This window comes from Dromaius novaehollandiae, chromosome 10 (assembly GCF_036370855.1).
Source record: "Dromaius novaehollandiae isolate bDroNov1 chromosome 10, bDroNov1.hap1, whole genome shotgun sequence".
Classification (NCBI taxonomy): Eukaryota; Metazoa; Chordata; class Aves; order Casuariiformes; family Dromaiidae; genus Dromaius; species Dromaius novaehollandiae.
Window position 1 is genome coordinate 4,416,165 of NC_088107.1, and position 23,627 is coordinate 4,439,791.

Below are 23,627 nucleotides of genomic sequence, written 5' to 3' on the forward strand. Positions count from 1 at the left end.
AGGAACAGTTATGCCTTAACCTTCTTATCTCACAGATGATAAATCTGAAGGTTTGGGAGAGCTGTTGTTGCACTGAACACTACTGGGGGGGAAGTGCAGGGAAACCTTAGTAGATTTGCACAGAGACGGAAGGTAATTCAAAGCACTCACAGCTGAATTCGATTCCTGTGCTGCCTTGTACAGGCCTTGCAAGCTGAGTCTGATAGTACACTATTGTGTTGCCACAAATTCAAGACTAAAGCTGTGCAGCTGAATCTCACGCTGTTCTGAGAGCTACACAGCATGGTCCAGTCCCAGACTTATTCCAGCTGCCTGAAGTGAAAGTAAGCCATCAGTTTAAGTGCAGAGCCAAAACCATCAGTGCCTGCCTGAAGGCTGGATTTTGCCCTCACTTAGACCAGTCTGAACTTAGTTTATCCAGTGACATCCGTGGAGTAAATCGGAGCAGAGTTTGCTCTGTATTTGCATTGTGATCTTAAAGTTACAGGTAGTTTTGCTTGGGAAAGAGGCTGGAGTGTAAGAAACTTAGCTTTTGCCAATGTTGTTCCTACAGCATCTTTACATTACTAATTTAATGTTTGCATAAAGGACTGAAATTTCCCAGGAATATTATATTCCAGTTTGGTTTTATCTTATCTTTATAACTGTGCTGTTCTTAAAACAGAAAGCCTACTTTGTGTTCTGGAATGTACGGCATGTGCAGAAACCACTGGGATACAGTAGTTGCATTTTGCTTCCCAAAAACCCAAACTCCAGCAAGCAAAATCCAGTGAAATAGAGGCCCATGATGGGCAAATTGGCTTATCTGCAATTGCATTTTTTTACATTATGATTAGGAATTGCAAATATTTATAAATATACTCTGTTATAGATATGTGAATTTAATGGTGTCAGTGCTGGAGAATGCATTAAGAACCTGCCACATACAAAAGGTCTGTATTTATGCTGAGCCAGGAATTTGTATCACAGAATGTTTAGAGTATTGAACATTATTTTATTCATAACCTGGCACACAGAATCCATGTGAGCTAGCCAAAACAAACAGTTCCTGTGTGTTAACAGGTGAAATAACATTATTTATTTATTTGTGGAATTTTAAAACTTTTTGGCATACAAATTGACCTGGATTCTCTTTATAGGGAAGAATATGAAATAATTGTGTATTCACTGATTACATGGATTGAAAGTTGAGTATTATATGAATGGTTCCCATCTGATAAAGATGTTGGCTCTCTGCTAGAGAGGTTGCAATCATACATTGGTCACAGTAAATAGTGTTGCTGATGGATTTAGCATCTGCATGTGAGCAGGGTAGGATCAGTGCAGAATTACTTGTTATTTGCAATTCTTAACTCTGGGCCAGGATTCTCCCTGTGCAGGAGGGCACGAAAGCTTATGCACTGCATATACAGACTGCTTCCTCCTGCAGAGAGCTTGTGCCAGCTCTCTGCTTCCCAGGAATTTCACCCTGTGCAAGTCCAGCAGGATGTGCTTGGACTTAGATTTGGATTATAATGAGCATTTAAAATTCTAGACTTACTGGTTAATTCTGACTGCACCCTTAGATCACACAGTTAGTTCTTAAAACAAAAGGCACCACTGGACTATTAGGAAAAGGTATGGGTCGATACAGTCCCTCTAAGGAAATTTATTATCCCAGAAACACAGAGAGCTAGTGTTTTGTGTGGATTTCATTTTTTTGCACGTCTTGAGCTCCAATGAGGATTTTCAGTCTGAGGTTTCCAGAACGTTTGATGCAGGGCTCTAACCCAGGGAGAGCACCTCTACAGCTATCAGCAGCTCCTCTTCGGTGTTGTCCGGCATAACACTGTTCATCTTTTAAGGAGAAACACAAAGTGTGAGGCAGTTAGATTATAATGAACTCTGTAAAATCCACACTTCCAGAGTAAAATTCCATTGTAAAACATTGTTGCCAGTGCTGTAAAAATCTCTGAGAGTGCTTTGTGCTGACTAAAATGGAAACTTTTTCTATTAATACAAATTGCTCTCAGAACAAGCAACAACTTTTCGAAATTATTGCATTGTGCATTTGCTATTTATTGTTAAGAATCATCAGGGTGCAAGATACAATGAACACTAGTAATTATCACAGATTAAAACAAGGGGCTTTGATGCTTTACCTGCAAACAGCTTGCACAGTGACACTGCTGATACACTGCCTCCAGTCCTTAACTTTCCCAAACTGTGATCATTTGTAGATATCAGGAAGTCACATTAGAAAGAGGCAAAACCTCATTAAAAAAATCAAGTCCAGACATGCCTTGTAAAAGGAACAGGCCAGGCTGTTTTGGTGGAAATAGCAAGCCATTATTTTTATATTATTAGTATTATTTAGAGAATACATAGCTTGTGTGCATGAGAAGACAGGTAGGCCACTCACAGTCCGATACAAATAACTCGCCTCCAGACATGATGCTGTGGGTGCAAACAAGAGCTCCTGTGGCAGACAGTGATGAGCCACACTTGTCCTGTGTAAGATCTTGGATCCTGTTGCAGTCAGAAGGTGCAGGAGAGGGCAGCGGTAACATCTCCAAAGCTATGACAGACAAGTGGCAGCTTTATGTCCTCAGGGCCTGAATCCACTTCTGTGGAGCAGAGGTTAGGGCTGGAGGCAATGCTCATCCCTTGGCCTTAGTGACTGCTCTACAGCCATTGCCTGTCTGCGCCCTGAAGAAGAGGGATTTTGTTCCCCTTTCCCTCAGGGCTGTTTGCAGATGTCTCCCTATTGCATTTTGTAGCTGTGGAAAGGGGTTGGAGCTAATTGGGCGGCTTTACCAAGCAGTCTGGGCTATGATATTTTTGTGTTCCCAAAGTACTTGCAGCTTATTTCAAGCATCCCATGAGGAACTGGTCCCTCTAATTCACTGTGGAAAAACATAGGCCCAGGTCCATAAAGTTATTTAAATGCCTTTAGAGTTACCTTTGTTAGTCCAGGGCTTGAGATTAACAGACTTTCTAATGTAATTCAAAAGACAGTATAGTATTCTGTTACGAATAACCATAATAACCTCTATTGACAGTGCTGTTAAGCTTCCAACTTGTCTGCACTATTGCAACTTCTCTCTCAAACCTCTTAGGTTAAAGGGATATAATTATCATTTTTATTATTTAGCACAAATGCAGCATTAGTAGGGTGAGCAATGTAACTAAAATGTTCCCGGCCCAGGAGGCTTTGAACCTAACAGAATGATAGATTGCATAGTAGGAGACCCACTGAAGTTACTTAACCTGAAATTATTATTTTTTTACTGTTGCCTGGATTCTTCAGATTTGCAATTCATTATATCATTTTTTATATATGATGCAATACAGAAATGTGAATCGAAACCATCTCCCATTCAAGCTTCTCTTCCAAAAGGAAATTCCACATCTAATTTGTATTCAGTTAAAGAAACAAACATCTCATGCACTCTTTCTGGTTTGAAATAGTTCTTCCATGTTTGAAATCTGAGCTGTTAAATGTTCTAGCACTGGAATAAAATTTACATTGTTATTGTAGCTGAGTTAATTAAAAGAACGAACATAGGTTGCTCAGTTTCCCAAGACTTGCCTCAAATGCCTGGGCCTGTTGAAAATACGCCTCTTGATGCTTTAGCAGGACAGTAGTTCAGTCTTTCATGATGAATTGTCACAGCTTAAAGTATTTTGCTTACAAAGTTTATGTTGAAGATTACATTCCTGCGAAGAAGATACGCAGCTAACGAACAGAATGTGTCTTTATGTATGTGGCTCTCTGGAAAGCTCAGCAGCATGTGCCAGCTGATCGCTCAGGTGCAAAGGCCAACGCTGTATTTTTCTGGAGTTCCTCTTCTCCATTCGGCTTATGGACTCTTCCAGCATTTGACTGGAGAGGCAAGGTTATATACTGAGAGCAGTTCTCCAGAAGACTTTTATGGACTTCTCTTCATTTCCAGTTTTACTTGTTTCACTACTCTATATGCCTCAGCCTACTCTATTTCTGCCTTGTGACTGAAGTATTATATTTTGAGCCAACAGCACAGAGTGGTTCAGGGTTCCCAGTTGCACTTTTTTGGCTATTCTGCTTTTAAGTGGTATTATATCAAGGAAGGTCAAATTACAAACAAGATACACTAGCTCAGTCATTAGTGCTGACTTTCACAAGGGTGCATTTTCAGCTTTGTGGGCAGAAATTTAGACATGAAACTTCTGTCCCTTAGGCAACAATTTAGCTCATTACCCTATTACGTTACATAGTCCAATGAAAAGATTTTTAGAAGAAGAAAGATACATAGTTGGCTAACAGAAGCCTTGTAGTATATTGGCTTTGTCATATTTTTTCTTTGCAGCTACAGTAGATGCTCTGTAAATGATAAGGCCTGTATTAATCTCAGATAACTAGATGTAAATCCAGGGTAACTGTCTTTCATTCTTCCCTACAATCCATTGGCCACGAGCCAAGGTTCTCACTCAACTCAGTGGATCAGATATCAATCTCTCTTACATTAGTGTAAATCCAGATTAATTCAGCCACTTGAGTTACTGCAGGCTTATGCCAATGGCATTCAGATCAGAATTTGAGCTGCTGGACTGTGCAAGGTCTTTGGATCTTGTGTAGTAACCATGCAGATTCATGCTCTCAGGTGGAAACAAAAATACCTGACATAGTAAGGTGAACTTCCACTGGATAAAAAGGAGGGAAGTGGAGGAAAAATCTTTTTCTACCGCTTCACATTTTGAGTAACCACCTGGCACAGCTTTCACTGGATTCATGATCCCAGAAAATGCAAAGCACAGGTAAGGATCAGCTTGGCAAAGTGTGATGTTAAGAAAGATTCTTGTTGCCAAATAGTGTCAGTAGTGATAAAGCGCATTTGAAAAACTGCCTATAGCCACCTGCCCTCCCTGGACATCAATAGCTGCCAATTTCTTTACAGTGTTTTGCTCAGCCTCTGAAATGCTGGCTACAGGTTCTCATCTCAGGAGAATATTAACAATGGGGAGGAAAAAATCTAATTTCCAATAAGAAAAATCCTGGTTTTGTGCCAGACATTGAGGTGTTTCATACTGAAGATCAGCAGTCATTAATCACAATGGTGTTAACAACAATTTTGTAATTGCAAATTAATTATTTTGGCAGGATTACAGTAGATTGCATTCTATAAGAGATAAAACCTCTAACCTTGCAGTACACAAAGAACAATGTTTTTTAAAAAAAATACTTTACAATCTTCCAGTGCCAGGAAGACATGTTTTCCAAGTTCCAAATGTTTGGGAACATCAAAAAAATCCTCCATCCTCCTCACTTTTAATGATTAACTCATATTACATGATAAGAAGATCAAATCAAGGACAGCTGTGGTTTGAGAGGTGTATTCAAAGCTGTTGTAAATATAGAAGCAAATTGTCCTTTGTTCTAACATTCATTACAAATTCATGGCTTGACCAGCCATCTGTTTATGATAAACCACAGACAACTTGTTAATTCTTCATAAAGGTCACAGCTAAGTTCATCATCTTCTACCTTGGAGAAAATAAATTTTTTGTTGAATTCAGAAAAAAACTCCCCAGAAGGGACAGTCACTTAGAATGGCAGTCACAACATCTCAGCTGATGGACCCTTTCCTGTCTCTTACTCGCTTTGGCTCAGCAAACAACTTGATGACTTATGACTGTTTGTGTGCATTCGGCCCTGTAGCTAGACATTGATGTCGGCGGATTGTCCATAGGCCTCACTGATGCCAATTGGTTGTTTTCCAGCAGGTGATAGACCTGGATATGACAGGACAGGACCCAACAAGTTTCTATATTCCAACTTTCTGCTTCCCTGGGCTTAGATGTGACCAGGAGCCAGTGCATCAGAGTATCCTAAACCCAGCCACTGTCCTGTGGACTGCTCTAAGTCACACAGCGAGTACCGGTTCCCCACAGTTTTTTCCTCTGGCCAGCGATCACTGATGTGCACACCACAGCCTCTCTTGCCACAGCTAATCTTCAAATTCTCCTGGCTACAGAGGATGAGAACAAATGGCCCAAACTTCGTTATATCAGCTGGAGACACTCCTGAATTCAGGAAAGCTTGTGCCAGCATCCTGGTAAAACTTTTGTGCAGCCCTTTAGAAAGGAAGATGAGAAGCCTTAGCTATGCTTTTCTGAAGTAGAATGGTACCCTCTTGAGTTGTGATGAGCTAAAACCATCATCTTTAGCTTAACCTCTGTTGGGGAAAAGCCTGGAATAAAGCAGATCTCATTATGCAAGAAATCTCATGTTTGTCTTACAAAGCAGAAACCACCTCTCTCTTCCGCTGCAGTGAAATGAATTTTGTTTATGATACTATGGGCCAAACCACTGAGCCACCGAAGTCAATGGCCAACTCCCAATGACTTCACTGAGTTAAGAATTTTAGCACAAAATTAGAGTTTCCGGCACAGAGTTTGCAGTTTACATACGGCAAAACTCCAAGGCTGTTGGTTATTTTTTGTCATCTTCACTGTCAGTGCAGGGGGTGCTGGAGTTTTCTCTGTTTCATTTCCTATTTTATTCCACAAGCTTAAATAAAAGAGAAATGAGCCACCCTAAATCTGGATTAAGGGTCCTGAGAAAAAGACTTGGGTCAGTCAAAAGCCTCAGAAGGGGAGACATGAGCAGCTCATCTTCATGATCCTGCTACCATTTAATGAATCTGTCAGCCCATGGTTTATGGGCTGCTTAAAGCCCAGCCCAAGGACCTTCTACTCCCTTGCTGATGAAGTGGCATATCAAAAGAGGTGAGATACTTTTAGGAGTGGTTGTTATATTCAAGGTATCACTGATAGATAATCCCTTGCTTTTAACAGGTATGCTTTAAGAACAACTTTTACTTGGGGGTGACTGTCATTTTCTAGGTATAGTAATCTGTTAATTAACCGAAATACTAACCATTTCCTGAGCTGAGAACTGCACCTGCACTTTTTTCACTGGGATCTCTATGTCTTTAAGGTATTTACAGCTTTAACAAAAAAGGGTCAGTTGGGGTAATCATCCTTCAGGAATTACACTCAGACAGTTCCCTGGTCTCAGTCATAATCATGGATGGTCCTGCCACCATCAAGCAGAACTAATTGCTCTCTTGTAGACAAACTTAAATGTACTGAGGTATAACTGTAGCACAGAAACATATGCTGATGCATAGAAACAGTTTTGGGTCTAAATACAATATTATATGGTTTCTTCTTTGTTCTCTGTTATTCCAGGGGACTTTCAGAAGATTTCATCTTTGTCAGTGCTGAATATTGCACATAAATAGGTTAGAAAAAAAAGAAAAGGCACTGTAATGTAGTACCTCTGCTGTAAATATGCATTTCAGGGAAAAAAGGAAGGTTAAGAACTTGGCTCTTCCACGAGTTTCTGTAGGGTTATGGGTCCATCACTTACTTGAATCCATGTCACTGGGTCCTAGCCATCTGACAGATGCTTTGTCCGAACTATTTGTTAGGCTCCATTTACAGTCATCATAAGATACGCAAATCCAGTAGTTCATCTCATTGCCTTAGGAAAGGCTGAATTGCCCTTTGGAGTGGAGATCTCTCTTCACCGACTGTAAAGAGAACCTAAACAGAGCCGGTCCAGCAAGACGAATCCCACCCCTTTCACTCTTTGAGCCTCTGTCCCTTAGCTGTGCAGTGTCTTTAGTTATGGTCAGAGAGATAAGAATTGTATATTGGCACTAAAACAAGTTGGAGCCTCTGTCTAGACTCGTGCTAACTGCCAGCCGCGGTTGATGCAGCTGTATGTGTACAGCTAGGCACAGAAAGCAAAGAGGTGCTGACACCAGCGCTGGCCACGTCGGTCCCCTGGGGACTGAAGCTACGGGAACCCATGTCTCCTGCTCATGCCCTTGAGGCAGTGACTGCTTTTTGTTCGTACCACAGCTAGCACAGCTCATCTCAGCTGGAGTTTCTGGGAACATCCCTAGTACAAATTATTTTGATGAATCTTCAGTAAGGGAGAATGTGCTGGAGGAAGGCCGTATTCACGAGTGTTTTGTTTGAAGTAGAGCACTTTCTGTCATAGTGTTACTGTCTCATGTTCCAACTCAGCCTCCAGCGCTCCTATTAATTGGAAGAATAACTTTTTCCTTTTTGATATTTTTTATTTAAAACCCTAGTTCATTAAGTGCATTTTTTCTGATGGGGAATTAAAGCCTCCCACCAAGATCAATGGATTTTTAATGGAATTCCATCGTGACTATTTTACTTCTTTTTTAATGTGGAAAAGAAGAAAGCATGAAAGACAAGCCTGTTCAAATATTGGCATTCATTTTCTCTGCGCTAGTCTGAGATGCTGAGACAGTGTCTTGGATCATGTCTTTAAAAAGATGAACAGTAGGTAATTCACTATTTAAAGCTTGTGCTACCCAGCTAAAAAGGCTTTTGCCCCTTGAATCTTTCTGACACGCAGTATGTGTTACTAGCAGGGATTGCTCTAATTTTGCAATCTTTCCAACAGCCTTTTGAGATTTATAATGATCACTGAGGCATTAAGGTGACAATTTTCCAGAACGTCTTTAAATTAGTATCAACCTGCTCATCGTCCATTGTTTGACTATGCAAAGAGATGAAATGCAGTGTTAGTTGAGCATCACACATTTGAAAGCTGAGTGGGTCCCTGTCCAGAGAATTCTCAGGCAGGACTGAGATGGCACAGATGAGCAGCCTCTTGCTGAAATTAAATAATCTTTAATAATTATTTTAAAATATATTACATTTAGGTACCATAGGTCATTAATTGATGAGTAACTAAGATGTGTGTTCGGTGGAGCTTCAGTTCACCAGACATTATTTTGCAGTAACGTCTGCAACAGCAGTTGGTGTGGGACTATAGCTTATGTAGTCCATAAAAAAACAGTGCTCAACATAGGCAGCAAAATTCACTGTAGAAGTAGGGTAGGTCCTCAAGCAGTCATCCTGAGCTGTGCGATCCCATGGTTACGTAGTTGTCTGCAACTATCTAGTTTGCTTAAGGTTAGCTCAAGTATGCCTGTTACATAAGGTGTTTGTCAGCAGGATTTTCATGAAGTCTTACGGATGGAGTAATTTGGAGGATTTCCGGATTGTATGTGCCCCAGATCGAAACAGTGCATGCTTGCTATAGGTGGCATGCTAGATTATGGCACCTCATAGACAATACCATATCATTTCACACCTTTGCTTTTATTACTTCATCCTGTTCTTGAAATACAGTTTGAAGACTCCTGAGAGGGGAACAGGCATTACTGGTGTAACAAATTAAATGACATTTCCTCATTACCACCCACCTGGGCTGCATTGCACAAGTACTTAGGGGCACTGTCACTACCCAGAATATTCATGCATTCAGCTCTTAATCTCTGAACTCTCTGTACACAATTGAACTTTTCAGAATAGCAAAGTCAAACTTAATTATACAGTGAGACATGCTGGATGTACTGGTCAGGTCTTGTTCCTTAGGGTCATGCAGTTTGAAAGCACAAAAACTGCTGTAGGCAGTTCACAAAGATTTCTCCTCTCTTCTCCTTCTAAGATAATGTCACATCAGGCATGAGCATTTTCTGCTATAATTTATTGTTTCTTCCATATTGATCAGAAGAGTAGGCATTTTTTCTTGGTTAAATTAAACAAATCAGTCATTTCACGAAAGTTTCTAAATGAAAGATTGTTGTAAGCAAGACCAGATACGTCCTCTTTACAGATGTATGGTTTAAAAGGAAAAAAAAAAAAAGAACAAGGAAGCTTGAAAAACAGCTTGCAGTTTGCTTTGGGCTAATTAGATCCTATCAGCAAAAAGACAGAAATTTCTTTCCTTAGCATGATGCCATAGTGAAAGTTGACCTGGTGTTTCTGAAAGCATATTGCATGTTGCTTTTCAGTTTAAACTTCAGAGTTTAAATTAGCAATATTTATAAAAAGCCTGCTGTGAAGGTGTGTGGAGCACTGACTTTCAGAGCACACACATGTATATTATTAAGTCCCTGGGAACAGAGCAATTGCAGGACGTTTGTCATTCATCTCAGATGCTGTTTTAGAATGTTATTAATAGGAACTTGTCTTGCTTTGTTTCTGACTTTCATAGAGGCAAGAAATAAGACCCCTGGGGGAAAAACTCTCTACCCTTTCCTAAGGCCTTGAAATACTTGAACTCTGAAGTCAGTAAAGCATGACTCTATCTGTGAATATTAGAGCTTTAGCCATAGTGTTATCCTTGGTTTCAGCATCTTTCAGCAAACTGGGGACAAACCAGTATCTTGAAACATCAGATGCCTACAGACTGATGGATAAAGAAGGAAAACATCTTGCCTTCAGCTCAGTTATCATTGTAATCTTGAACTCCCTCTCTCCAGAACAGATCAGCCTTTTAACCATCCAGAACTGGCTGAAGGGATGCACTAACTGTCTGCTGGAAGCTCTGGTGTTAAAAAATGGTATTTCTAAAGGTGAGACATGGTCTGAATGCATCCCTGCCAGGCCAGCAGTTGCCACCTAGGGCATAAGCAATGCTCCATTGTCCCATTCAGTTCTGAGCAGATCACAGCTTTTTCTCTGTAATGGTAAATGTATACTTTTTTCTGTCCCCGTTAACCCTCAACACTGGGATTCTTTGGGTTGCTCCCTCTTACGCATTCCTCCAGCTGCCCAAAGGCAGGCCTGCCCTGGCTTCATTCAGTCCCATTTCTGTCTCCTTCGCTGGCTATCTTTTGCAGATCAGGTGTTGATGAAGTCCCTGACAGATCTCAGCACTTATTGTGAATTCATTCTATTTTAATACCTAGTATTTTCCTGAGGCATTTGCTTTCAAAGCAATTAGACATCTGTCTTCACCTTTGGTAGATTTCAAGCTTTCGTATCAGTATCCTAAGGTGGAAATAGCATTCCAGTTGAAAAATCATAGTTTGGTCTTAAGGTTGGAGTTTTTCAGTGAGTAAATCTTCTTTAAGCTGATGAATGCAGCTGCTGCCTTGAGAATTTGTGAGTTTATTTCCTTCTGGATATCCCCACTGGCTTGCATGTTACTGCCAAGGAATGTGAATGGAGGCACTTCTTGTATTCCTTTTGCCTTCTCAAGCAGCGCTTGAACTGAGAGTTACTAGGGTTCTCATTAGGTTCACTTTTCAGAACTATTCATTAACCCTTCTTTTGTACAGTGTTGAACAGTTCTTTGATCTTTGCATGTTTGTTGATTTCCTATTTACAATGGCTGTATTGTCGGTAAAATCTAGATCCTTTAGTGCCTTGTGGTTAAGCTATGTAGTTTGCATATGCATTTTTCTGATAGTGGTATCACTGATAGTGCCTAGTAGAAGGGAAAAAAACTTCTTTGTCTGACACCAGTGTCTGCATTCAACCACTTGCCTGAGTCCCCAGCTTCCCAGACTAAGCAAGTTGCCAGAGGATTTTCTCGCGGTACTTGAAACGCAGCTTGGGTGGTAGGCAGAGATCCACCCAGCTCTGTACCAGGCTCCAGAACTGGTGCTCCAGCATCGCAGATTGCTTCACTCCGTCGTGCCATCAAAACAGCAAGAGCATTTTGGAATTCTGTCAATGCTTGCGAAGGCTTTCCAGAACTTCAGAGAATTTTTGTAAATAGCAGCGTAACAGCTCAGCACTTGCCCCCCAAAATCCACTGTCCGTCAGCAGTTTTTTGAATACAACCAGCGCAATTTCCCAGTGCAGCAGTGGAGCCTCTCGGCATTTTGCACTGTAGCAGGGTACCAGCCGACGCTGGATCCGATGGTGGGCCATAACGATGCTCTCAGCCCCTGCTGCCCAGCCCACATGCTGCCGTGAGCAGTTCGCTCTCTCCAGCAGCTGGTTATTCCTCTGTTTTCAAGAAGGCTACAGCAGCTTTCCTTACTGCAGTCCTCAGATCCTCTGTCCAAGCCTGAGGGTCCTGTATCAGAGGGCCCAGAGTGAATGTAGCCTTGAAAATTGTTCTGTGGGTATACTTACTTGGTCCGTAAATATTTGGGAACAGAGAGGCTGCAGCAATGCATTTAGCTAGCCAGAGTAGGAGAAAAGGTATTTATGGGAATCTGCTGTTCAGTTGGAGTTTGACTGTTCTGCCTCTTTTAATGATGTCCTCTTCTTTGTGTAGCATGAGTAACAATTCCCTCTTTGTATGTATTTTGTATCTATTCCTATTTCCTATTGAAATTCCTAGGCAAAGAGACTGTCCAAGTACAGAGTTGAAAATTTTGTCTTAAAATAAGCCAGATGTCCAACCTTCCTTTAGCTGCCAAGCCCAAAAGAGTTCAAGAAAGATGTTAAAATCTGTCTTCCTGGCTGTGAAAAACTAATTGCATAGCATAGGTGATGATCCCAGTCTCCCAGGAGAAGGAATAAAACTGCTTTGGGCAAAAACTCTGCTGTTATTTGTCTAAGGAGTGGAGTTGGCAGTGTCTGTGGAAAAAGTTTCATTGCTTGCCCTCCTTGCTGGTTAACAAATGCAGAGACAGAAGCAGAGACATAGGTAGGTGAGTGTTTGTACATCAGTATCTGAAAATCTTATTCACCTTATAAGAAAAACACTTTTTTTTTGGCATTCCTAAGTTCAGAGAGTGCCAAAAGGCTGGAGACAAAGGTTTCAGACCCACTGTGTTACAATCATGTCATGGGGCCCCGTGGCCCTGGACAAGTTTCTTTATGCTTATGTGATACAACTATTCTGTATGTAAGATGGACATATAATTCATTCCCCTTGCCAAGAGTTTTTTGAGGATTAAGGTTAGTAAAGCACTCTGAAGACTAAAAGTGCCATTGAAATCCCGAGGATTAGAGGTTGCATTTGGCTGGTAAAGGGGAAGGGCCTAATAGTTGAATTTATAACAATAAAAGTTTGTTAGCTTTAACTCCAAATATAGTGGTCATGCCTGACTGGCTTCCAGACTGCCAGAAGTTGCTGAAGGTGCCCGGTGCTGGGAAGCAGCAGAGGGGCACCCACGACTAATGAAATGCCTCCGTCTCACAGCAGAGACTGAAGTTATGAGCGGGGGTTAAATGAGGGACTTTAAGGATTGCTTTTTGGAATAGTTCACCGTGGAGCATACAAGCAAAGGACTACTTCAGCTTAGTCCTAATTACCATAATCATTCCTGAAGTATTAATAGACAGTGACCGAATTATGGTGTAAATTCAATATCTGAACATCTAAGTGCAGAGAAATATGTCGTAAACTAATGTGTTGACACTAAATTGAAATAAGGATGATGAAAAAAACAACCATTTCTTAAAAAGTTAAAATTCCAAAATACATTTAAAACTTTTAATTTAGTATGACTGCTACCTTCAAAATATTATAAGCAGGTCTTGGAGGGGCTGCATAGTTGGAAAGACAGAGGTAAACAGCACACCAGGATGGCCTAGTGGCAAAGTCCGGCAGGGGATCTGAGCCAGAGACTGTTCAGAATAGAGAAATTTAATCCTAGAGAAATATATTGGGGGAAAGGATAGGAATAAAGAGCAGGTGGAGTATAAGGGAGAATCTAAGAAAAAAGGAAACACAAATTTGGTGAGTATACCAAAGACAGGAAACCAGTTCGATAAGCAGTTAGTGTGAGCAACTAAAGATAATTACATTATTAAGAGTCTGTGTTATCTTTGACAATAGGCTTCACCGATCTTACAACTTCTCTTACCCAGAAATAATGAGTGCACATCATGAAAATGCATTTTGGCACTGGGTGGTCTGAAGCAGGCCTCCACCAGCTCTGTTTGATGTGGTCCTGTTCATCTCAGCCAGTTCTCATCAGGCCTTTCATTGATACACACAGGAAAGAAAAGCTCCCTGTGCTCCAGCCTAGAACAAGGCTAGCCTTCTTGCATCTGATATTCTTTGAGAAGCAGCAGGGGTTTCTTGTGATGCTTCCCGAACAAAATGACCGCAGCTTTGCTGGCCTCTCCCCCTAGATGGAAGAGGTGGAGAGTTAGATGTATCCGTACGTTCTTTTGCCCCAGCTCCTAGTCTTACAGTCATCCCCACATGTGGTTTGTACTTGGACTTCAGTCTTAGGGCTGATCTCAGCAGAGCAGCCCAAGCACAAACCAGAGAGTAGTCCATCCCGTAGATCTCATCCTGTGACCTGTGTGCGTAGCCCTGCTGTGTTTCTGCTTTGCCCGTGTACACCACGTGCCTTTTGGAGTTCCCGCGGGTTCAGTGCAGCAGAGCTGTTGCATCTCTCCATTCAGTCAGTCAAGATATTTCACAAGTCCTTCTCCCCTCAGGATCTGAACAGCTTCCAACCTCAATGGCGCTTGTCTTCTGAGCCTCTTAAATGTTTGGCATGCTATTTTTAATACCCACCACTCTGAGGCGATAGTGTTTCGCTAGGAGGACCTCCTGCACTGCATTGACCTTGTTCAGAAACAACAGAGGACAGAAATCAGGATCTTTTTAATACCATCCTGATTGTATATCCTGTGTTTTCCCCCCAACTCCTCCTCTCCCCCATCGTTTGCTTGTGTGTGGCTCTAGCAGAAATAGGAATCTTACCAAAGTCCTGCAACCCATTGTTTCTTTATTTTAAATACAAGGTTCTTTTATTAACTCCAGCTGGTGCACCTCACTGTGCTCAGTGTGCTTGCTTTATTAAAATTGAACAGCATGCAAGTAGGACATTGTAAATCACAAGTGACTGGGCCAGAGGAAGAGGGAGGGAGAGGTAGGGACTCCAATTGTATGACAACAAAGAAAGCATATAAACAGGCTGGGCCTGCTGGTAAATAGAAGCCAAAACTCATGGAGTACAATTTGCAATTGCTCCCGGGAGGACAGATGAGTGCCAGACGGTTAGCAGGGATAGATGAGGCTGAATACTTGAATACCTGATGTTTCCTCCTGTATGCTGGAACAGAGCTTCTCTAGAGGTCTGGGCGTGCAGTAGGAGCTGCCTGCCTCTGCTGTAATCCTTGGTTTTATCTTATAGCAGTGATCATCTTTTCCCTGGAAGAAGCCTTGGTAGGCTGACAAAGTCCTGGAGAGGGCTTTCAAATCAAGGCAACCAGTTCTCCTGGGTCTCTCATGGAGAGGGAGATGGAAGCTGCTAGTGCAGTATTTGGCAATATATATTTTCCAGCTTTGCCTCTTTGTGGCTGGTGGAGGGAACTGCACCTCTACCTGCTCCCCGTCATGGGCATCCAGAGAGACAGCCCGTGTAGGTGGACTCAGAGGATGAAATGAGTCCAGACAGAAAGGCAGCAGCTCCCTTCCCTGTGCTGGGACTGTTCCTCTGCTCACAGCACTCCCTGGAGCTGGGAAATCATCATGGACAAATATAACAGCTGCAGGAAGGGTCCGTCTGTCATGTCCCCCCGTTGTTGAGTCCCCAGCACCATAGTTAGCTGCCAGTCTGCTTCAGCCCTGGCAGTGATTATTTATGGCATACTTGTGTATGTGGTTTTTGAAACTACTCTGCCTGGACCATGTCTCAGTACCTTCTCTCCTCCAGTGCTCCTCAACTTGTGGGAAGGGCCTCCAGTCACGCGTGGTCCAGTGTATGCACAAAGTCACGGGGCGCCACGGCAATGAGTGCCCCGTCCTGTCCAAGCCAGCGGCCTACAGGCAGTGCCACCAAGAGGTCTGCAATGAGAAGATAAATGTCAACACAATTACCTCGCCCAGACTTGGTGAGTGAGGGGTGTTGGGGGGAAGGGGCAACCTACGACTCTAAGCAGAGCACCAGGCACCAAAGCCCAGGCTCCCAGTGTGCCCAGTGTGGTAACAGTGAGGCTTCAGAGCATTGACCAGGGCCAGAAATTATGAGAGGGCCCCCCAGTCACACTCGAGTAAAGATCTAGTGTGGATGGGTCCTCTCATCCATCAGTCCCAGCCTCAGGCTTCCACCGAGCTGGAGCGCTCACTGGTAAAGAGACCTGCGAGACCAACAGGAGCAGACAAGCAGGTGATTGATGGATTGATCCTGGAGGTGAGGGAGCTGACAGGCATATCTCTCCCAGTCACAAATGTCTTCTTGCCCTGCTTTCACTGTGGTGAGTGTAAAGTATGATACTTCATTCATCTGCGCCCTAAGGAAAATGCATGACCTTGACTAGTAGAGCATCACTGTTTTTTCTGAAAGGGTTATTCCTTTTCATTTGCTGCCACAAGAATGTGGTTCGATGAATTAATTTTTCCCTGGGAGGTAAGAGAGCATTCATTCTCTTCCTCTGAACCCTTTGATTTTCTGCCACCGTCCTTCACCTCACTTTCCCTGCATCCCCTGTGTACGTGGTCGTTTTGAGTACACAGTGATAAGCTGTCTGTTTCCCAAAACACCTTCACACTGCCTTTAAAAAATTATTCTAGGTAAGAATGCTTCTGTTAATATAACATTGTGGGAATCCATGAGCTTCCACATCATATTTGCTCAGTTTATAAGAGGATAAAAATACTTTTTTTCCAACTTCAGCCTTTTGTGTTCAGTCACAGCAAGAACTAAATCAGTTTCTTTAGGTTTCACACATCGTAACCAGTAAGATTAAGCTAAATTAAGCCATCCACTACACTGACAGAGCTTCACTGGTGCTTCCCATTGCTTGCAGTACAAGATGCTGGTTCGTAAATAATCCTGCTGAGAGCTTACCGGAAAGAACAGCCTGCACACTCTCACCAGTGCTAGACTTGCAGGCTAAGAAGACACAAAAAAGGTAGAGCTGCTACATAATTGAGCAGATTTAGCTTTTCAGAGTTAAGTACTGCTTAAACTAGGACTGGACTTGAGGTTTCTGACCTGATTTTTTTCCCAAAGTCAATAATACTTTTCACAACTGTTTAAAAGAATACAGGGAATTTTCTTCTTGCAAATGCAGTCAAACTGAGAAGCTTCTAAACTCTTTGTTTAAGAACGTGAGAGAGTACTTCCCAGATATTTTAGCACTAAGAGCATAGTGGAGGGAAAACTTTTCATTTGAGAAGTAAGCCTTTGATACACTGATGAGACAAGAAATCCATCCTAATTCACATTTTAGGACAAAGCAATAAAAAGCTCACGTGTTTAGAAGACTGGGGAGGCTCAAGCCCCTGCTGAAAGTAATCTGCAAGTAATTTTGGATGCTTTTGTTTCTAAACCAGGCTTGGAATCACCAGGGCCAGAAACAATGATATTTGATATTAGCAGAAAGATATATCATTGAGTGTTTTGCTCTTCCTGCATATAAACAAATTCTCATTGGATTATCTTTGAACAGAAATTTCTATTCTCTGCAACAGCAACCTCATGAAAAAATTATATGACAAAAAACTCCAGGAGTCTACAAAACCCGTGTTGCCTTTTCCCTGCTCCAGAATGTTTTTCATCCAGGGTACCATTTTCAGAAGTATCTAAGTGTGGAGTTCACCTCACCTGACTTTCACATCTGGGCCCGGTGTCCCTCAGTGAAGACAAATTCAGGTGGATTTATTCAGCCCCTCAGATACCTGACCCATGTATGTCCTAGACATACTTATCTTATTCACTACCTGTAAGGGACCTTGGACCACTGGTTTAGACCAAACACCTAACTTCTAAACAAGTGAAACATGTTAGAGGCCTAGTCTTATTTGTGGCTCAGTGCCTTCTGTTTTATGAAGTCCTTCATCTCAGATTCTTAAGGTGAGTCTCAGATGGTCTAGTGAGATTTACCTGGCTGTATCCCATCTCCTGCACGCTGCACCTGGTAGGACCCCAGCGGGTGTGGGGAGCTGCAGATCTAACGCCCTCAAAGGGCCGCTCCACTACTGGCAGACTCTCAGAAACTGCTCCCCTTGTTCAAGGTGATCACTTCCACTTGCTTTCAGCTTTTTTTCTCGCAGTCAAATTTTTAGAATTCGTCTCACGTTCCTTTTTTTCTGGGACAGTGCAACTTCACTGCATCAGATTCTACCAAACTTTTGCCTTTTGCCCAGTAAAATGAAGCTTCAGTGATATGCATTCCTACCAGTTCCTACTGCCATGGTTTTCTTGTGCTTGGCACAGAGACTCCAAGCTAAATACAGTATGCGTGCCTCTCCTGTTTTCATCCAGCAGGGATGAGGACCAAGGATTCAAGATGCTGCTGGGTCAGCACCCTCTGATGTGCTTTAATTAGTCCATTTTTCCCATCCTCAAAGACCATAATACTCATTTAGAACATTTGCCAATTAATAGAGCATTCATAAGAGTGCTACATACAATTTATAAATCATACACCATAAAAAACATTCAGTATATACAAGCATTTTTATTAAGTGTACAATTTTTTTACCCGTTACTCTTTTATAAAACCATGTGTGACACTTACCATCTTATCTGCAGTGTTGATAGCAAGATCGGCCCTTTCTTCCCTGATACGCAGTGATTTTGATCACATCTGCAGTGCTGTTCTCTGGCTAATCTATTAGTTTTTCCTTTCTTTTCTTGTCCAAAGCTGCTCTCACGTACAAGTGTACAGGCGACCAGTGGACAGTGTACTGCAGGGTGATCCGGGAGAAGAATCTATGCCAAGACATGCGGTGGTATCAGCGCTGTTGCCAGACTTGCAGAGACTTTTATGCAAACAAGATGCAGCAGAAGAGTTAATGAACCTGTGCTACTTCTTAGGGTATTACAGCTATTTGTATGTAAATCACGAACTAGTAGGTCTGAGTACTGGAACTTAATGAGTTGCTACAACGTGGTGGATTCCAAAGCTTACCTAATAAGACTTGAAACTAATTCTACAGACTGGATACCAAAGTAATCCGCTCATCCACCTTAAAAAAAACACGCAGAAAAGAGTCATCTCAAGGAGCCAATCATTTTATCGTGTTTTGACATCCTTACCTTTTTCATTAATGCTTTTTACTTTAATATATTAAATTACCAGCCACTGGATGGCTTGCTACCATTAAAGAAAAGGACAAGAGTTGCAAAGTGATTACATTGACTAAGGTTATGGGTACCTCAATGGAGGAAGGCCTCTGGCAAAACAATTCAGCAAAGGTAGAGACATTGCTTAATCATTCAGTCTTGGCTTTCATCTGATGTTTTTAATTCCCAACAGTTATCCTGCTGTGGAGTGGGCTTGGAGGGACACACACAAATGAAAGGCTTAATTTAAAGAGGGGATTTGCTATAAAAGCTTGTGAAAACTGATAGCAGAGGCTGGACATCTCTGAAATTCCTGCAGAAAGCTCAGTGCAATAGTGTCCAACATTCCACGTCATATTTTTTAAAGCAACTAATAGGGACTGTTCTTCTTTCTAATTTGGAGAAAAACATCCTGTCTTTCTCTCTCATTTTCCTAGAAAAATGTACAGTTTCTTTTATGAAGCCTATTTTTTTCACTGAGCTTAATGAAATGGAAGCTTATTAACAGCAACAAACAGTTATTTTTAAGCAAAAACCATTTGCATGAGATGGGAGAAGCCAGAAATCATTTCATCCAGTGGTTCACTGAGGTATTGCTTGGTTTCATCTCTGCTCTCCAGTTTTTAGAAGTCAATCTGATAAGGAGACAATGTTTTTTTTAAGAGGACTATGAAACTGGATAGGGTTGGTACAGAAACAGGACTTGGAAAAGCCTTTGTATGAAGGCTGGACTGGAGAGCAAAACAGGTGTTTCCCATCTCTCAGCTCTTGTATCCATCTGAGATCACACAGCCTTTTGAGTCAAAAGCAGTGATTGATACAAGACATTCAAGGTGAAATCTTGGGCTTGTTGAAGCTGTAAGGCTAAGACTCCTGTTGCTTTCAGCAGAGGTTAGGATTTTGGTCACTGTATTTTAATGCTTCCTGTCTCCTTTTTGTGGTGCTATCAGGTTTGGTGCTATCAGATTGGTGCTATCAGAGCACTCATAAAGTGCTGCATATTCGATATTCTCTTCCATGTGTCTGCACTTTAAACCAAACTCCTCTCTGAGACATGAGACTTGAAATGGGAGCTCTACACAGGGCAGAATTTGTCCCCTACATTAGTCCTACAGATCGATGTCTCTCTATCATATCTTGCTCTAACACGTATCATTTCCCTTGCCAGGCTCCAAGGCCAGTTGTGCAGTGGTTAAGTTACAGCCCACTCTTCATGATACGAACAGAGCCCTTTGCATGAATCGCAGCTTTGTACTCGCTCTAGAACCGGTTGTTACTGTTTTAGTCTTTGGAGAGGAGCGCAGGACTCAGCCCAGCTCCTACCCCAGCCCCTGGGCCCGGCTGCCTTGCAGCTCATGCCTGTCCTCAAGTTGTCGTTGTTGCTGTTGTTTCTTTTTTTCAGCATAAGGAGAGATAATCTTAGTTCCTAAAATATTTTGAAAGCAACTTCTTCTTATTGCAAACCTTTCAATATCCAGGACCTCACTGGAAAAACTAATTAGCATTTTATTAAGGGCTACGTGTTTCAAGCATGGAGATCTAATCTTCAGCAGCAAACTAATACTGTGTGGGCATCACATTTGCATCTGTGCTTATTAGTGCAAATGAGCGTGTGTGCACACAAGTGCTGGCCTGTATGCACAAAGGCGCATTTGCACACAGCTTTCTCTCATGTGCCTGTCAAACAGATCTGCTTTCCCATGCCCCAGATGATTTTCTCCATCAGGGAAATGATTCGCACTAGGTTTTTGTAATACTGGATGCTCTTTTGGCATCTTAAAGTCAGTATTGGACCTCTTTCTTCTATTATTCCCACCCTGTAGCCCAAATGCGGAGGTGGTATTGGTGGTTGTGTGGTCCCTTAGGAAGTGATCAGTGAAAATGGTGCTGGCAGTGGTAACAGGGAAGTTTTTGGCAAAACCACAGTGCTATCCAGTTAGGCAAATTAATAAGTAGACGAGCTGCTAATGAGAAAGTGCCAGAGAGATCAGACACAGCCCAGCAGACCTGCTTTATATTTGGATTTACCAGGGGTAGTTTTCCCCCTTGCCTGGTGCCGTGCCCTGCAGGAGCACAGCCCTTGCTGGCTCTCGCAGTGGTTCGGCGGAGCAGAGGCCCTTTCCATGCTTCCTTAGGTTTGGATCTTGCTGTTGTTTTCCTTCAACTGGGCAGTGTTTGCCCATGGAGTGGCCTGGCCAGGTGAAGCGCTACCCCCTTACTCATCATTTTTGGCATTGCTAGCATTTAGATTGGGCCGTTGAAGGGTTTGCCAGCAGGTTTTTCTGTTATCTTGGAAGAGTAATAAATGTGTTTATTATTAATGAGAATCAAAGGTTTTTTTAAATAACAGGGGTTATTATTTTTCCTTCTGGTGCTGGTCTGGCACCCTCCCTAGGCAATAGGTGGCCAGCTAGGAGGGTGTGTAGAAGAGGAAAAATTTTAATTCTTATTTTTCTCTAATCATTCACTACTGGCCACTGTCCAAAACAGGATACTGGGTTAGTTAGACCTGTGGCTTGTCCCAGTATGGTAAGTCCTGGACTTCAAAGGACATTTGGGTCCAAGTTCTGCGTCCTGTCTAAGGAGACAGGAATTTATACTTTCGAATGTCTGAGCACTGAAAACCACCTCACTTGCTCTCACAGTCCACAGACTAGCATGCATCAGCTTTTTTTTTTTTTTAAATCAGAAACCATCATTAATTAAAAACTGATGGCACAACACAGCTCCATTTTATTACATTCTCTTACTTCATCTAGGGACAATCCTCCCATTTTTATAATGGCCAGAAAAATTTTGAAAAAAAAGTTTAATTCTGTTCAATACTCCTGCACTTCTGTTTTGTATCATTTTATAGGAGCTTTTCTATGAATTTACAGCTATGCTCTGCCCTCAGTTACTACATACTGGTGAAAAGAAAGCCGTTTCTTTCAGTGTATCTATGACAATACTTTTTTTAGTTGTTGTTCGTAAGAGATTGACACTCTTTTGATTACAGTGGTGGTATTTCCATATTGTAAACAATACTCTGTACTGTTACTAAAGTACTGTACATTTCTAGTTGCACAATTGTGTTATTGAGTGTAGATTCTCACTATCTCATGTATGGTGCTATTTTTTTGTTGGTGGAGAAGAATCTTAGCAGTTGATTATTGCTTGATATTTTATTATAATACAGGGATATATCCTCCATGGCAATAATATCATTTAAGTTTTTCATTACAGAGTGAAATGTATATATTTTTCCATTAGTTAATTTGCATATGTACTGTATCCATGGTAATTTTCTTTTTGGTGCTGGTTATAAATAGAAAAGATAAAAACAGTCAAACTGAATGGAACCAGTTGTAAATGAAAACCAAAAAAAATGAGAAGAGGATCATTCCATTTTGAAAAGATTGAGTATGTTGAATAATAAATTTATTTTTTCCATAACAACTTTAATAAGGTTTCTGAACTTGAAAAAAAATACAAAGCAAACCAAACAGCTAGCTGTGAATATTAAGAAAAAGGAGTGAAGCTGTAAGTAGTACATTATGCATCATCTGTCTAATACTGGACTGAGGCTGGGATTCAGATAAGTCTAGGCCAACCATTTGACAGCTGTGGTAGGTGTAAAAGGTCATTTGTCAGCAAAATCCTGGCATCTTGGAGTTCCCAGCGTGCTAACAAATCACGAAATGATGGGTCTGGTCGCGGTGTGGTTGCAAAGTCCAGCACAGGGAATGTTAACACCTGATGAATGCCAAGCGAGTTCTGTGATCAGCGACACAACAGCCAAAAAGGCCTGGCTGGAAAAAATGAGCAAGGCTTTGTTTGGGGTGTCTCTGTGCATGTCTGTGCAGCCTGCTGGGAAGCTAAAGCTTATGCCTGCGGGGAGGAACGCCTTGCGAGTGCGTTTCAGAGTTTCCTTCAATGTGTTTTGGAGCTGAGATGAAGTGACAGCTTTGCTGTACGCTTAATAGTAGATGCTGCATGGGCACAACCCGATAATGAAGGCTGCTGAGTAGGTGGAAATTTATATTGGAGCAAAACTATCCCATCCACTGGAAAGGGGTCTACATAACTTAGCTGCGCACTTCCCTGGTGTGAAATAAACACAGTTACTTCAATACGAAGTGTTTTGGATGCATTTGTTGTAGGGACTAGTTAGAGTCTTTTTACGATTTAGTTCCCCCATCAGCCTGGTGAAAGTGCTCCTTTACAGGTAGCTGCACACAGATGTGCTTATAGGATTCCCTCCCATCCTGTCTTTAAAAGATGCCATCATCCTTACCCATTCAAACTCAATTCTTGTCAAGAGGTCCCTTTTGGAGATAGGAGCAGCACCTTTCTAAAGCAGCCTTATAAACAAGCACTAGCCCTACAGTTAGTGCAGGAGTCCTGCTCCCAAAATTATTTCCAGAAATGGAGTTTATGTTAAAAATATCTCGCGCTGACTTCTTGGTAATGGCACAGCACTGATAGGCTCCCTAGTTTTCAGAGCTAGCCTAGGAGGTACCAGCCCGGCTGCCGTTGTATACGTGACTGAGCAGCAGCAGAATTCTAGAAACTCCATCCAGGTGTTGCTATATGTTAACACATCATCGTGATTGTATAGTGCCTGGAGTCAACATATGATTGCAATTGTTGACCTGTTTAAACAATAGAACATAGCTCTAAGCATTGGAAAGCCAAAAGGCATTACATTAAGCTGGGATATGGCAGTGGGTGGGAGGGGTGTAGTGAATGCTGTCATGCATTTGGCTTGAAATATTCCTAGTATTTGCCAATATCTCTTCTGTAAATCCAGTAGGCTTATGTATTTAGCTTGCCTATTTTGCATTTTAGACA

The 23,627-nt window shown here is 41.9% G+C and overlaps 1 protein-coding gene across 3 annotated transcripts in view; it reads left to right on the top strand.

Annotated features, from left to right (window-relative positions):
• ADAMTS17 (ADAM metallopeptidase with thrombospondin type 1 motif 17) overlaps positions 1-22,906 on the top strand; it is a 201,787-nt gene extending 178,881 nt beyond the window's left edge. For all 3 annotated transcript variants that reach the window (XM_064517899.1, XM_064517900.1, XM_064517901.1), the window contains 2 exons: positions 15,438-15,615; positions 18,373-22,906. In XM_064517899.1, the coding sequence (XP_064373969.1) occupies positions 15,438-15,615; positions 18,373-18,524 (330 nt within the window). In that variant the 3' untranslated portion in view covers positions 18,525-22,906. The remainder of the gene's footprint in view (positions 1-15,437; positions 15,616-18,372) is intronic.
• Positions 22,907-23,627: the final 721 nt, after the last annotated feature.